Source organism: Coenobita brevimanus, chromosome 21 (genome assembly GCF_032717465.1).
Source record: "Coenobita brevimanus isolate Jiangsu-jjx chromosome 21, ASM3271746v2, whole genome shotgun sequence".
Taxonomy (NCBI): Eukaryota; Metazoa; Arthropoda; class Malacostraca; order Decapoda; family Coenobitidae; genus Coenobita; species Coenobita brevimanus.
Genome location: NC_136974.1, coordinates 3,291,844 through 3,308,573, shown reverse-complemented (window position 1 = coordinate 3,308,573; position 16,730 = coordinate 3,291,844). Strand labels below are relative to the sequence as shown.

Here is a 16,730-nt window from a genome sequence, read left to right as displayed (position 1 = left end):
TGGATGATGGATGGATTATTATTATTATTATTATTATTATTATTAAAATACCAAGTTATTAGGTTCTTATCTACGGTGTTGATAATTAACATGATTAGGATGGTGTTGATAATTAACAAGAGTAGAGATGGACATGGTGGGAGAGTTTGACATCCCATGGGTGGAAAAGTGGCAACACTATACACAGGAGATGACCCCACCCAAACTGCCTTCATAGAGTGGTCGGACTATAATCTCCTTCAAAGTAGGCCCCTTCTGAATTGACACACATAGCTCAGCGTTCTTTCCACTGCCTGAAATAGTTTTCAAAGTCGATTATTGCTTTTTCCTGCAGATGCTTCGTCACATTCGTCATGATCTCCTCTCTCGTTCCAAATCGGGAACTCTTCAGTGGAGTTTTGAACTTGGGGAATAACTAAAAGTCTCACGGAGCCATGTCTGGTGAGTAGGGAACCTGCTGGACCTGCAGGATATTGTGCTTGGCCCAGAGTTCCTGAGTCAGTTGAGACGAATGGGCACAGGTGTTGTTGTGGTGCAGCTTCCAACTTGCCACTCTCCAAAGGTCTGGTCTCTTCTGCTGAACTGCGTCACAAAGACGACTGGTAATGTCAAGGTAGTAATGTTTTGTTGACAATCTGACCTGGTGTTTACTCATGATGCACAACACGGTAGTTGAAAAAAACTGTCAACATGCATTTCATCTTGCCGCAGACCTGTCGTGCTTCTTTTGGCCAAGGTGACCTTGCATGCTTCCAGTGGGATGGCTGTGCTTTGGTTTCTGGGTCGTACCCGTACACCCAAGTCTCATCTCCAGTGATAAATCTTCAGAAAGTCTGGATCGTGATTTGCACACTCCAGCATGTCTCAAGCAGTGTTCATCCAAGAGAAGAGATAATGACAAGGCACCTGCTGGAGATACCGAAAACCAACTTTGAAAAATGTTTCAGGCAGTGGAAAGAATGCTGGGCTACCTGTGTGAAGTCAGAAAGGGCCTACTTTAAGGGGGATCAGTGTCCTAGCTCAACAGGTTAGCAATTTATTGCTTAGAGTCTAAGGTCTGATACTTTCTGAACAGATCTCACTTGGTGGACTATTAGGTGAGTTACCTTGCTTAAATTTAGTGTGGTTATTTTCGTTCACCAGGAAACCATTTACTGCACTGGATGGTAACCATACAACCAAATTATGGCACCTGGTGGAATACTAGGTAATTAAGGCACTCCAATCGGATTGAGCCCCTGTAGAGGTGGTTGGGGTTTATTGCTCACATAATGCCACTCAGGGATGAGTGAGGCTGGTCACTCTCATCTTAAATGTCAGGACCAACTTGCCTAGCCCTAGGCACCTACCCTCCTCATGGAGCAACATAGGATTGGATGATGGATGGTTGGATGGATTATTTTCTTCCAGATATTGGGGATTTGGTTGTATGTTTAGTAAAGTTTAATATTTCATTGAGGGTGTTTATGACACTTGGGGCAGAGAAGCTTTAAGTGGGTGTTTTCTGATTTGGTCTGGTCTTTAGTATTCTCAGAGTTTTGATGCCCCCCTCCCCCCCCATGAGGTGATGTTTATGTTGATTATTGGTGCATTAAAGTGTATTAGGTTGTTTGCCTCTTCATTCATATGATCATTGTTCCATCACTGTCCAGTAGGGCTTTGTTGAAGGGATGATTTTTTGAATATGGGCATTTGTTGTAGTTTTTCATTGTTGATACTGTTCTATACTGTAGGTATCTACAAAGTTTTTCCAGCAGTATTACTTAGACTGTTCATGGACTTTATTTTTATTTATTTATTTTTTTTTTTCCACCCTGGGTAGTAATATCCAGACAGCCAAAGTTTTCCCCAGTTCAGTGGGCCATGCATCCATTCACTCATCATTCAAGCCCTCAAAATCCTGGCTCCATCAGATAGCCCCCCCAAAAATTCACCACATTCTGTAGCATCACATATACCTATCTGATAGAGCCAGTCCGAATGCTGTCACGTTAAAAAGGGGTGCCAGGTCCCTGGTTATGTGCTTTTAAAGAGGAAATTTAGGTAATTAGGTGGCAATCTGGGAGGTATTACCATGCATGTGAAATAAAAGCTTGGTACTGTGACTAGCCTTACAGTCATCACCCAGGTAGGAAACATTCAGCCACCGTACAATTACATAAGCTCCAAAAAGAACCAGTACACATTTTGCTGGAGACAGTGTGATATCTCAGGCGATGGCTGTTGTAAAATGTTCAGTGAATCCACCCATTGCTGGTAAACCTTCGTCCATGTAGATGTGTGTATTGTTTGCTTATAACACTTACTATTCAGCATTGTTTTTACTTAATCAGATGAGAATAGATTAATTGTCTGTGGACATTACAGGCTGTGCTAATCACAAGGGATATCTGCCTCCTGTGCAATACTTTTTTGAGCTCATGTACATGGTCATGATCCAAGCAGAGGCTCATTGTTAAAAATCTTATTACAGTACAGACACACATCTCAAACCACTTTTGTCCCAACAGTTTCTAGCAACTGTTGAAGATAATTAGTTGGTTATCATGCATGGCTTAGCCTCTAGTTCTTTGAAAACATTGGATATACCATGACCAGCCTTAGTATGGGGATTCATGTAAGGGGAAGCATGGTGAAGGTATCATCGATTGATGGAGTGAAGATTGAAATTTTTGGTTTTCCTAGGAGGGATATGGGATTTACTGGCTGGTAAGCATTACTCACACATCCACTCCGACAGAACTGAAGACCATGGAGGAGGCCTTATTGCATACATTCACCCGCACTCGTCTACAAAGCCACAAATTTTTCAGAATGAAAGGTCTGATGCTGAGGATTTATTTTTTTATTGTTAAAAACAAATTTATGCACTGCAGTGGAACTGCTGTTCATGATGTTCATTAACAGAGCACTGTCACTGGATGTTAACCATGAGCCTCCATATTGACTACAGAAAGAACGAACCACACCACGCAACAAATTACAACTGGTGGGGGTGACAGCAATGCTTATTGCCAGCAAGTATGAAGAGATGTACTGCCCAGAGATTAGAGACTTTGCCTTTATCACAGACAAAGCATATACCACAACAGAGATACGTCTTATGGAAGTCAACATTCTCAAGAAACTGGACTTCAATGTATCATACCCACTCCCTCTTCATTTCCTTCGTAGGAATAGCAAGGCTGGATCTGTGAGTTAACTTTTATTGTGCATGTTGTTAGCTGTTCAGAGGAAGTGGTAGTCTGTGAAATGGAATGTTTTAGTCAGCTGTTGTTTGAAGAAAAACGTTTAAAAAGACTAGATTCCAGAATATTCATATATGACTTTAGATTTTCAATATGAATTAAACGCATGTTACATTGTCATTGGTAGTCAGTAGGTATATGTGATGTGAGTTTAAATTTTGTTAGCGTTTATATATTGTAAAAATTTCATAAATTTTGAAATTATGGCATTTGATGATGTAGGTGGATGCATCCCAGCACACACTAGCAAAGTATTTGATGGAGCTTTGTCTACCTGAGTACAGCATGTGCCACTACAGTCCTTCCCATATTGCTGGGGCTGCTCTCTGCCTCTCACTTAAGTAAGTTTACCTTTTTATTTATTTTTTTAAATTTATATCATCATCATCTAGACCTCCTTTCCCACCCAAGGGCAGGGTGAGGAGTAGCAATGTCCAGACAGCACAAACTTGCCCAGTCCAAATAGGCCACGCTTCCATTCACTCATCATTCAAGCCCCCGAAATCCTGGCTCTACCAGAAATGCCAAAAACATTCACCACATTCTGCAGCTTCACACAAACATATCCAATTGAGTCAATCCGGACTCTGCCATGCTCACAAGGGGTGCCAAAATCCCTGATCTTGCACTTCTCCTCATAACATTCATCCATCCAGCTCGATCTCCTGTCAGTTCCCTAGCCTCACCGACTTCCAAACCTCCCTTCCTCAAACATTCATACACCATATCTCTCCACCTTCTCCTTAGCCTACCTCGCCTCCTCCCTCCTTCAGATTTGCTCAAGTATACTTTTTTCACCACTCTGTTGTTATCTATTCTTTCCACAGGACCATACCATCTCAGGACACTCTTTTCGATTCTGGTGTCCACTGACTTCCTCACTCCACACCTTTCACAAAGCACATTATTTCGTATCCTGTCCACCCTCTGTACTCCACGTACATTCCTCAGCAGTCCCATCTCCACTGCTTTTATTCTTGACTTTTCATTTTCATGCCACACCATAGTCTCACACCCATATGTTAAAGTTTGCACTAACACTCCCTCATGTAAGCCTTGTGCAGCTGCAACACTCAAGCCTCTGTTTCATATCAAGGCCTTCACTGCACCAGCTACTTTTCTTCCTTGTCACTCTACTTTCAACCTCTTTTGCACATTTTCCTCTTTTCTGTCACTGTACCCAAGTGTTTGAACTCTCACCAATTCCAGTCTCTCTCCATTCACTGTGACATCACACTGGGAGTCACCTTCTCTCTCAGTAACCATCACTTTACTCTTCTCTACGTTTACCCTCAGGGCACGATGCTCACAGACATCAGCAAAGCTCTGCACTAGCCTACCAAGTTCTTGTCCGGTACTTGCAAGCAGCACTGCATCATCAGCATACAACAAATTTGAGATATTCCATCCATCACCATTCATTACCAAAGCCATCCCACTCTCCATTACTCGTGTTTTTACTTCTCTCATCACCCCATCCATATATATATTGAACAACCATGGGGACATCACACAACCTTGTCGCACGCCCACACTGATCGTGAACCATTCACTTAGATGCCCATTAACCCATACACATGCATCGCCACCATCATAAAAACTCTTGACAGCACCTAGCAGCTTACTATCTACACCGTACATGCGCAAACCTTTCCACAATCCCTCTCTGTCTACTTTGTCGTATGCTTTTTCCAGATCCATGATTGCCATAAACACCTTATGGTCCTTCTCACAACCCTGCTCTGCTATCTGTCTCACTGCAAATACTTGATCCACACATCCCCAGCCACTCCTGGCCATCACTCAGTAGGACTTCTGATATCTCTCTTACTTTCTCTATAATAATTCTTCCATATACCTTCCCTACCACACTCAGTAAACTTATGCCACGATAATTCTTGCATTCACTTCGCTCATCTTTATTTTTGTACAGGGTTACAATCACAGCCTTTTTCCACTCTGCAGGCACAGTTTCACTCATCCATGCCTTCTTACATATCTCCAACAAGCATTTCATTCCACTCTTTCCACTACACTTAAGCATCTCGGCGTACACCTCATCAGTCTCAACAAGCATTTCATTCCACTCTCTCCACTACACTTAAGCATCTCTGCATACACCTCATCAATCCCAACAAGCATTTCATTCCACTCTCTCCACTACACTTAAGCATCTCTGCATACACCTCATCAACCCCAGCTGCTTTCCCAATTTTCTGTCGTTTCTCAGCGCCCTTCACCTATGCAAGTGTCACGTCTCTTGGCACTGCATTCCTTCTCTGCACACTCCCAGAACCAATCATGTTTACAGCTGCCCTGCTCTCTCTCTTTCCATTCATCAGTCTTTCAAAATATTCTTTCAATCTGGTCCTTACTTCATCTCCATGGGTTAGTAACCTACCACCTGCATCCTTCACACCATCTCATTTCTTTCCGCTTTCACTTCTACATTTCCGCACCTCTTTCCAGAATAACTTCCCATTTTCAGAGTAGTTCGCATTCATTTTTCTTCCCAGATCATCATCTACCTCCTCCTCGTTCCTCTTCACTACTCTCTTTACGTGCTTCTTGCTCTCGATATACTCAGTTCTTATTTCAACAGTCAGATAGATTATTTTCTGGTTAGGAGGGCTGATAGGAGGTTAGTGAGGGATGTTAAAGTTATAGGAAGTGAGGAGTGTGTGCAGCAGCACAAACTATTGATTTGTGATATGGTGTTTAAAGAACAAGTGATGAAAAAGAGGACTTATGTACCTAGGAGGAAAATATGGAAGCTGAAAAACCAAGTAGTAAGGGATGCCTTCTATAGCGAGTTGAGGAGAGTGGTGGCTGAACAGGGAGCTGTAGACAGAGGCGTTAATGAACAGTACAGAGCCCTCAAGAACAATTTCTTGAGAGTTACTGATGTAACATGCGGTTGGGCAAGAGGACCACCAAGACATAAAGTAACTTGGTGGTGGGATGAGGGTGTAGAAGCTGCAGTTAAGGAGAAAAGAAGGCTTTTCCGGGAATGGAAGAAGGGTGGTAGCAAAGAAGAATGTTTGGCTGCCAAGCGTAGGGCTAGAAGAAAGGTATACAGGGCAAAGTCTGAGTCACAGAGATTATTACTTGATAACCTAAAACATGGGGAAAGGAAAAATATGATATTTAGGGCGGCAGGTCAAGTGAAGAGGGATAATCGGGATATTATAGGTGAGCAGTGTGAAGAATGATGAAGGAAGGGTAGTGGTGAACAGTGAGGATATTAAAGATGCATGGAGAGAGCATTATATCTGGTTGTTGAATGAGGAGTTTGACTGGGACAGGGAAGGTTTGGAGCTAGCAGATCCAATGTCTGGCCCTTGGCCTTTGATTGATACTGCTACTGTGAGTGAGGCAGGATGAGGGTGGGGAAGGCAGCAAGTGTGTCTGGGTTGACTGCCGAAATGTTGAAGGCCTCAGGCGATATAGGGGTGAGTTTAGTCACTGACCTGATAAATAGGATTATTTATGAGTGTGTTGTCCCAGATAATTGGTTGAAGAGTGTAATTGTAAATGTGTATAAAGGGAAGGGTGATGCCCTGGAAAGAGGAAATTATAGAGGTATAAAGCTTTTAGATCAGATAATGAAGGTAATGGAGAGAGTTTTAGAAGGTATGATTAGAGAAAGAGTGAATATTGATGAGATGCAGTTTGGGTTTATGCCAGGTAGGGGGACCACTGATGCCATATTCATTGTTCGACAGCTTCAGGAAAAATATATTGGTAGGAGAAGGGATCTTTATTTTGTTTTTGTTGATTTGGAAAAGGCCTTTGACCGAGTCCCTAGAGAGGTGGTGAAGTGGGCAATGAGAAAGCTTGGCTTGGAGGAGTGGCTGGTTAGGGTGGTTATGGCCATGTATGTGGGTGCTCACACTCAGGTAAGAGTGAATGGAGATTTGAGTGATGAGTTTTCCGTGAATGTTGGTGTGCATCAGGGGTCAGTCTTGAGTCCCATGTTGTTTATCATGGTACTTGAAGCCCTTTCACGTGACTTTAGAAACGGACTCCCGTGGGAGTTGTTGTATGCTGATGATTTGGTGTTGATTGCAGAGAACGAAAGGGAGGCAGAGGAAAGGTTTAGGAAATGGAGAGATGGTATGGAGCAAAAGGGTTTAAGGGTAAATGCAAATAAAACAAAAGTGATGATATCTAGGGTTGGTGGCGGTACTGTCAAAGACGAGGGAGAGTGGCCATGTCCAGTTTGCCACAAGGGCGTGGGAAGTAATTCCATCTTGTGCGGTGTGTGTGATAAATGGGTGCATAAGAGATGTAGTGGTATCAGAGGTAGACTGCGAGATAATGCTGACTTTATGTGTACGGCGTGTCGGGGTGAGCAGGTGGAGATTGTCAGACGTGAAAGGATTGAACTTGCTGGTGAATCTCTTGAGTGTGTGGAAGAGTTTTGTTATTTGGGAGACATGTTGTGTGCTGGAGGTGGGGCTGGAGCTAGCTCTGTGGCTAAGGTGAGAAGTGGTTGGAAGAAGTTCAGGGAGCTCTTGCCTCTCCTGACATTGAGAGGACTCTCCCTACGTGCTAAGGGGTCTTTGTATTCAGCATGTGTTAGGAGTGTAATGCTGTATGGTAGTGAGACCTGGGCAGTGAAGGAGGAAGATACTCGCCAGCTCAGATGTACAGAAATGACAATGATTAGGTGGATGTGCAGTGCGTCCCTGCGTCCAAGGCCTGGAGGGGCTGGGTTTACAATGGAAGAGTTGAAAGGTAGGATGGGACTGGAATGTATTGGTGTTGTGATGAGGAGAGGTACAGTAGATTGAGGTGGTTTGGACATGTGGAGAGGATGGGGGATGATAATTGGGTGAGGAAAGTGAGAAGTGTTAATATTGGGGGTGGGGTTATGAGGGGTAGACCGAGAAAGACATAGGACGAGGTCATTAAGTGTGACCTTAGGGTTAAGGGACTGAACAGGGAGGCTGCAGTGGATCGTGCAGCGTGGAGAGCCGCCATTAGGTGACCAAGGCCGACACATGCAAGCATGTTGGAGCCTTTAAAAACGAAACGAATCCCTATCCTGTAACCACTTTAGATACTTCTTCCTCTTTTCCTCCACTGCTCTCTTAACCTCCTCATCCCACCATGCCATACCCTTCTTTTTTGTTGATACTCTTGCCACACTACACACCACTTTAGCATACCTAACTAAGCAGTCCCTATATGCATTCCACAGGCTGTCCAGATCCAATTAATTCCAGTTCACTGATTCTAACTTGTCCTCTACTTTGGTCCTGTAATCATCTGCTATTTCTTTGATCCCCAGCTTCTTAACTTTCAGTCTTTCTCCCTGACTGCTCCTCTCACTCCTGATCCACCTCACTCCTCTCAGCTTCATCTTGCATACCACAATCATATGATCTGACAGACCTCCACAGCGTCCTCTCACAGCCCTCGTATTTTTATTTATTTATTTTATTTTTCCCCTACCAGTCACTCAAAAGTATTGTCCCTCTTACTGCATATGTCATTCTTAAATATGGACAGAGCATTTTGGTATGTGGGCCACCCTATGCGTATCGGTGCATATGTCATCCTTGGTAATTATTTGAACACGAAATCACGTAAAACTTCTGTTCGGTGCTATATTTTTTGAGGGACCAGGTTAATGGAATCATTTGTGTCTGCAAAACTTGCTGATTTTCACATTCAACAAATCTAAGGGTGCAATACTTTTTGTTATTGAGTGTACTGGCCTTGATAAGAAACAGAGGCTTGAGTGTTGCAGCTGCACGAGGCAGGCTTACATGAAGTAGTGTTAGTGCCAGCTCTAACATATGGATGTGAGACTATGGTGTGGCATGAAAATGAAAAGTCAAGAGTAACAGCAGTGGAGATAGGACTGCTGAGAAGTATATGTGGAGTACAGAGGGTGGACAGGATACGAAATAATGTGATTCGTGAAAGATGTGGAGTGAGGAAGACTGTGGACACCAGAATTGAATAGAGTGTACTGAGAAATATGGTCATGTGGAGAGAATGGATAACAAGAGAGTGGTGAAAAAGGTATATCTGGGCGAATTTGAAGAAGGGAGGAGGCGAGGTAGGCCAAGGAGAAGGTGGAGAGATATGGTGGATGAGAGTGTGAGGAAGAGAGGTTTGGAAGCCGGTGAGGCTAGGGAACTGACAAGAGATTGAGCTGGCAGAATGAATGTTGTGAGAAGTGCATGATCAGGGATTTGGCCTTCCTTTTTAACGTGGCAGCGTCCAGACTGACTCAGTTGGATACATTTACGTGAAGCTACAGAAAGTGGTGGATGTTTTTGGCGTATCCAATAGAGCCAGGATTCCAGGGGCTTGATTGATGAGTCAGTGGAAGCATCGCCCATTGGATTGGGAAAATTTGGGCTGTCTGGACGTTGCTACCCCTCACCCTGCCCTAGGGTGGGAAAGGAGGTCTGAATGATGGTGATATAGTGCTCTCACCACCTTCACTCTATATTTGTCTGCTGTACTGTCATGCAGGAACTTCACTTCTGCACTCACTTCTGTGTTCAGTTAACTAGTAATACATGCTCCATTCCCATTTTTCAGCCATTTCACATCACTCTTCACTTCTGTCATTGTCACAATTTCTGAGATGACATTCCTTCTCTGCATGCCACGAAACCCAGTCATGTTTACAACTGTTCTGCTCTCCCCATTCCTGTTCATCAGCCTTTCAAAATGCTTATTTTGTCGATTATCAGTTTCACTCCTATTTGTCAGTTTCCTTCCACATTCATCCATCATACATTTTTCCACACTCCTCTACATCATTTTTGCGTCTCTTTCCAAATTAGGTACTTGGTTTAATGATGATCCCTTTCCCCTGTTAATCAGACTGTTGGACCAGATGCCTTGGACAGACACCCTGATCTTTTACTCCTGCTACACTGAGGACGAGCTGATGCCTGTTGTCTGCAAAATGGCAGCTATTATTGAAAAAAGTACCAACTCCAAGCTACAGGTAAGCAGTTTCAGTGTAGATTTGTTTCCATTTAGTATAAGGTTTGCTTTGAAGTATTTGATTAATGTTTGTAGTCAAGGATTTGACCAAACACTTTAAAGGCCATTTTATATTGAACTGAACAAGATAATTTCAAACTTCCATGATTTTTAAGTGGCACTCAGTATAACAGAAAGACATTTAGCCTACTATCGCAGTACTCAAACACAGTGGTACAACGTCATTTCACAAACATAATAAGTTATGTCAGACACTCTCATTCTGCCATATTTTGACATCAAAACATACAGTTCATAGTATTATACTAAATAATTTTCGCCACTAAGAAAACCATGGGAAAAAAAACATAAAACTAAAAAACACTCTACCTGTCCATCACTGTTTTGGTCCCCTCCTAGTTTTGGCACAGTTTTCAGGTCAGTATGCCATATTTAGGCATCAGAAAATACATAGGAATACCCAAAGTAATGCTTATCACCAAGAAAACCATGGGAAAAAAAAAACAAAAAACAAAAAAAAAAAACACCTGACTGATACATGACTGTATGTACAGTACCCTTCCTAATTTTGGCAATGTTTTCAGGTCCATCTGCCATATTTTGACATCAAAACACACACAGGAATATCCAAAGTATTGCTAGACACCAAGAAAACCATGAAAAAAAAAAAAATTGAAAACCAAAAGACACCTGACCTATACACGACTGTATGTACATACCCCTCCTAATTTTGGCACTGTTTTCAGTTTTTTTTTTTTTTTTTTTTTTTTTTTTTTTTTTTTTTTACCTCTAATGCGCGGCCAATGGACAGCCGACCCCCTTCGGGTGGCGGCGTTGTATCGCGGTCTGAGTACCTGTAGGAAAATATTAGCCAAAAATCAGAGATTAACCCTAGAACATTATACTTGGTATGGCAGATAGTACTTACATTCAGCTTTCTCCAGAGACAAGTGTTGAGCCTTCATGGAGTACCCAAGGACTTGTGGAGACTTGCAAAGTTGGGTAACAAAATCTTCACTTTCACACCTCCAGCAACCCGGTTTCCCCTCTACCACAGCCTCATTCTGTCACAGTAAACTTTATACTACAACGTACAGGTAGTTTGGAATCCGTATTTGTACAATAAGCACTGAAAATAAGGCTAAAATCAACAAAGCGTACGGCCGACATGCAGCGCGGCGGCGGTCTTCCCATCACTCAACAAACATTTCCATTTTCACAGCTAAAAACACGTATACTACATTATTTTCAATCATATTACTTCCCAAAAGATCACCGCAGTTCGCTTTTTATTTTGCCTTATGCCCGTCACTTTATTCTCGTTCCTGTCGGCCGCTCGCACTGACTCGGAAGAGCTAGAACTCTCCATAATGTCACTTTGAAAGCCTGCAGTAAACTGACGCTAAACAGGGGCAAACCGTGCAAAAAAAAAGCTAGTGTGACAACTGGGGAAACAAGCGTTTCCTATTAGCATAAACTGCTTGTGAGAGGAGAGCGCAGATTTACAGTTCTGAGCAGTCAGAGCGCTGCCATGTATCACAGCCAGGCTGGCCGGGCCGTGGTGGGGGGGGAGGGGGGAAAAACGCGATACTTGGCAACAACGGAGGTCAGTAGTACAAAGGTAAAGTATGCTAATTGTAGCTAAAGGGTGGTGGTACTGATAGACAGTACCAGCTGGAACATCCTTGCCCGCGTTTATTCAAAATTAACTCGAATCACAAACGCGACGATCCGCCGTTATGTCCTTTTCGGCGAGCGTCGCAAACGCGACGCCCCGCATTTTAGGGGTTAATGTGCCCGACTCTGGGCATAGGCTTCACAGCCTGCTATCAAGGCCCAGCAGTCCTCTTACATACCATACACATCTACATGTCACCACTTCAGCGCTAACACCCACCGTCCATATTGAGTACATGCTAGGGCTGTCTCATGCTGGACTGGTGTATTGGTATTAGCAGGGGTATTTTTACGACATTTCGGCGGTTCTTCTGGTAGATCAGAAAAGCCTGATTTTATGAAATTCAAATCCTTAAACTGTTCCCTATATGGTGGTTCCCTGTATATCTGGTTGTTGGTTACAGACTACTTCCCACTTACAGCTCGAGCCCAGCGGCCACGATACTGAGTGTTTAAACATGTCGGCTGGCCGGCCGAAGTTCTCAGGGACTTTTATGTCTGGACAGGTGTCCGCATATGCTGTCTAGGGCCAAAATGATGGATGACCATATATGCAGTCATCCCCCCCACCCCCGAAACCTTCGACACCCACCCCACCCCCCTACCACCACACTGATGCTCCAAAACCCATCCAATTCCCCACCACCCCCATCCCCCAACCCCCAAACCCCCACCACTCCCTAGAGAAAGGGGAGAATCCTGCTTACAACCTCGCTTCTCCCCCCTTCCCATCCCTCCTCCTTACCCCTCTGGCTCCCTCCTCACTCCCTCAGTCGCTGCCCTCTTCCTCCTTAGTAATGCTAAACACCAAAAAAAAAAAACCACCCGACCTATACACATGTACAGTACCCCTCCTAATTTTGGCACTGTTTTCCGGTCATTCTGCCATATTGAGACATCAAAATGCACATAAGATTATCCATATTAATGCCAAACATCATGAAAGCAATGCATAATCAAGAAAAAACCTGAAGATGGTTTGAAAATCAGTTATCTGTGACGAGTGATTGCTCCCGGGCTAAAAAAAAACACAGCCAAATATGCCACCAGAAGTTGGTTATAGTGGTATATATGGTATACCATAACCTTAGCTGGTCTTTATACTATAAGAAAAGCTAATAAAAACACACAAAATTGATAATTGAAAGTACAGAAATGCAGTGAGAGTTTGAGTAAAACTTACCTTCTTATAACATCCCACCATCCTAGTGCAAAATTTTGCCAGCACCTTCCAAGAGTTAAGCATATGTCTATGATGGTACCATTCTTAACTGGCGGTTTGGGTGGGGCACGAACCTCTGTACAGTGTTGCCACATTTTCCATACCCGCGATGCCTGTCTCTCTCTCTCTCTCCTGGGGGGAGATGTGCGTCACCCTAGGGAATTTTGTTTCTTTTATGTGTCTTATAAACTTGTGCTTTCATTTCTTTATTTTGTTTTTTATTATATTATTGTTTTACATATGGTGCCAGATGACCTTGGTGTTGCGGCACCTTGATTTGTGTTCATTCAATCATTCTCGCCCTCCTTCCTTCCCTCCCTTCGTCTTTCCCTCAGCTTGACAATGCACTCAACACTGCCCCTGGCCTGCCTTCTCTCTCTCCTGGGGGGAGATGTGCATCACCCTTGGGAATTTTGTTTCTTTTATGAGTGACAAACTTGTGCTTTCATTTATTTTGTTTTTATTATATCTAATTATATTTAAAAATATTATTGTTTTATATATGGTGCCAGATGACCTCACTATTGTGGCACCATGATTTGTTTTCATTCAATCACTCTCTCCCTCCATTGTTCCCTCCCTTCCTCCATCTTTCACTCAGCTGCACTCAACACTGCCCCTGGTCTGCCTCCCCCCCCCCCCTCTCTCTCTCTCGCCTGTGGTATTTTAGGATACATTTTGGTTATTTTCTTTTACGTTATAATGTACATATTGTAAATTTGACTTTATTTCCACACCACCCAGGAGGTAAAAGTCTTGGCGCATTTTTTTTTTTTTAAGAGGTGTCCCCAAACAGGCCTAGGATAGAGGAAGCTCTGGCCAGGTGGGACTGGGTGTGTGTGTGTTGCTGCTGACGAGGGTTTAATGTATTTATTTTTTTTTTTTAAGAAATTGCCATATTTTTACTTATATTCCTGCACATTATCTTATAATCATAATTGTGACATTATTACCAACCCCAGAAATACGGTAACAGCCAATAAAAGTGACTACTTTTTTTTAAGCAACACTGTAAAATATTTATGCCATGTTTCTGTATTGCCGCATAAATATTTTACGCATAATAAGTTAACTGTTCTTTCATATATTATAATACACACGTTACCATTATATTCTTATGTGTTTATCTTATTGTGATGCCTATTACATATATCAGAGCCATTCACATAGCGCGTATGGAACACGTGGCAACACTGTACAGAGGTTCGTGCCCCACCCAAACCGCCACTTAAGAATGGTACCACCACAGATGCAGAATTTCATGAGCTTTCTCGTGGTCATTTCAGAATTTCAGTACGACCGTACGACCAGTAGTAGTCAAATAAAAAAAAATAAAAAAATAAAAACTTTGAAACTCACAAGTCGGTGTTATCACCACAGAGGAGGGTAGGGAGTGAGGAGGGGAGCCAGGAAGGTAAGGAGGAGGGATAGGAAAGGGGGAAAAGCAACATTGTGGACAGGATTCTTTTCCTTCTTTCAGCAGGTGGATGGGCGTTTTTACTGTACACTTACTCGTGGCTTGCGATGTTTGATGCCAAATGACCGTGCGGAAACACAACTCACCTTGGCTGGGGGACTTTTAACATTCAGTAGAGGGGCAGACAGCCACTGTCTCCGAACATGTACTTGTGGCTTGTGGTCGGTGTTCGATGGTGGTGGTGTTTCGGAAAGACTTTGCCCAGTGGCTGTGCTACATTGGACATTTGGTGGGGATGTGTACGGATGTTTTGACACCACTTGCAGGTTACAGTTGTATTACTCTGATGCTGGAGGTTCGTTGAGAGTGATTGGATGAGCTTGCGGCGCTTTGACCATTCAGTACAGGGTGGACGGACATTTTAGCACGGACGTGGGTTATGGACTACTTCCTGTTCATGGCTCGAGCCCAGCGGCCACAATACCGAATGTCTGAACACATCGGCTGGCTGGCCAAAGTTCTCAGGAACTTTCACATCCAGATAATAGCAAGTTAATTCAGATGATGGTTTAATAGACCAAGGTTCAGCGTCCAGATACTGAGCATCCAAATAAATGAGGGACTACTGTATATAAACAGTGCTTGGGACTAGGGCCCTGGGACAAGTGTGTGTGAGAGGACACAGTAGGTGCAGGTTGAAAAACTCTGCCACGATGACTTCTCAGTTTACTGAAGACAACTGCTACTACATATGTCACTGCTGAGGAGACTTCTTTGCTACTGATCCCTACATCCTGAGAGTGAGAGCAGGCCACGGGACAAGCATAGCCAGGTCACGTATCGCTAACATTTGACTAACATGCAAATACTGTACTCTGATCTGGTCTCAGTAGACTTTCAGCAACTATGCTGTGCATTCTTACAACTGTTATGCATTAAGACATAGGTTATACGTCATTATACTACTAGCTGTACGTGAAAAGATGTATACATTGAAGAGAAAGAAGTTGAGTGATCGAGATTGGGTGTGGTGGGTGGAGTGGGGAGGGGTGGGTGGTGTTTCAAGGGCCTTTCATCACAAAGTGGAATGAAAGGCAAATGATCACAACGAATGTAAATACTGGGTGACCATGTTGGTTCAGGCAGCTAACTGTGGGCTTATGTGCATCACCGTGTCTGCATGAGATACTCAAAGGCGGCCATTGTAGTTATCATTATACTGAAATCGCAACTAGTTTCTAAGTTATTTCAAAAAAAGGTACAGTACATGTATAACTTAAGAATTCTCATTGTAGTGACATCACACTGCATACTCATGATACAAATGTATGTAGTTCATGTAAGCAGTGTACTGTACATTGTGTGTTGTTAAATCATCTCAGGCTACTAAAAAAGTAGATTCTGACATCTACAAAGGGATTTAAGTAGTCAGGTTAAAGTTCACCCCTGCTGGAAATTTGTTTCTTGGAAGCATTCATGTTTCCTTACCCTCATGTGAAATGAGATATTATCTGTACTGTACTGCATAACATAAAGTACTATTTCTTTAATTTTGCTTACAGGCAGTGCGACGAAAATATCAGGCCGGTAAGCAGTTAAAAATCAGTGACTGCCCTCAGCTGAAGTCCAAAATAGTAAACCGGCTGGCGCAGAGGGCTTCCCTCACTTAACATAGTTGCACTGCTTGGCAGGAGACATGGCTGGGCTGCTGGTGTGATGTATATAAAGTAGCCCTAAGATGCCAGTTACCCAGACTTGTTATTCTGTAATGTATTACTATGTGATCTGTATAAATAATGTCCTATGTTCTGCATATATGTATACATGCCCATATATTTTTTATATCTGATATTACATCTAAGCTCATGAAGGTACAGTGGGCTCGCACAGTACACAAGTTCACAGTACGTGAATCGCATAGTACAGGAGTGACCAAAAATAATAACCAAAAAACCTTGATTGCACGAGTTTAGCCCACAATACGTGAGGCAGAGGCAAGGAGTGGCACAAAACTGCTATTTTCCCTGATTATGCAACCCCCTCCCCCTCATGACTTGCCCATCATGACTTAAGAGGCTCATGGGGAAGGTGCTCAAGAGGAGTCTACAGTATGGTCTTGCCAATAACGTTTTCGGCAATAACGGTAAGCTAGAATAGAGACCCAGTTTCTCTGATAATGTTTGATGGT

At 43.1% G+C, this 16,730-nt stretch overlaps 1 protein-coding gene across 1 annotated transcript in view; it reads left to right on the top strand.

Annotated features, from left to right (window-relative positions):
• The window catches only part of LOC145392183 (G2/mitotic-specific cyclin-B-like), a 57,698-nt gene extending 41,486 nt beyond the window's left edge, over nt 1–16,212 (top strand). The window contains exons 5-8 of the mRNA XM_080266631.1: nt 2,954–3,193; nt 3,471–3,589; nt 10,101–10,227; nt 16,105–16,212. Of these exons, the coding sequence (XP_080122757.1) occupies nt 2,954–3,193; nt 3,471–3,589; nt 10,101–10,227; nt 16,105–16,212 (594 nt within the window). The remainder of the gene's footprint in view (nt 1–2,953; nt 3,194–3,470; nt 3,590–10,100; nt 10,228–16,104) is intronic.
• The last annotated feature ends 518 nt before the right edge of the window (nt 16,213–16,730 follow it).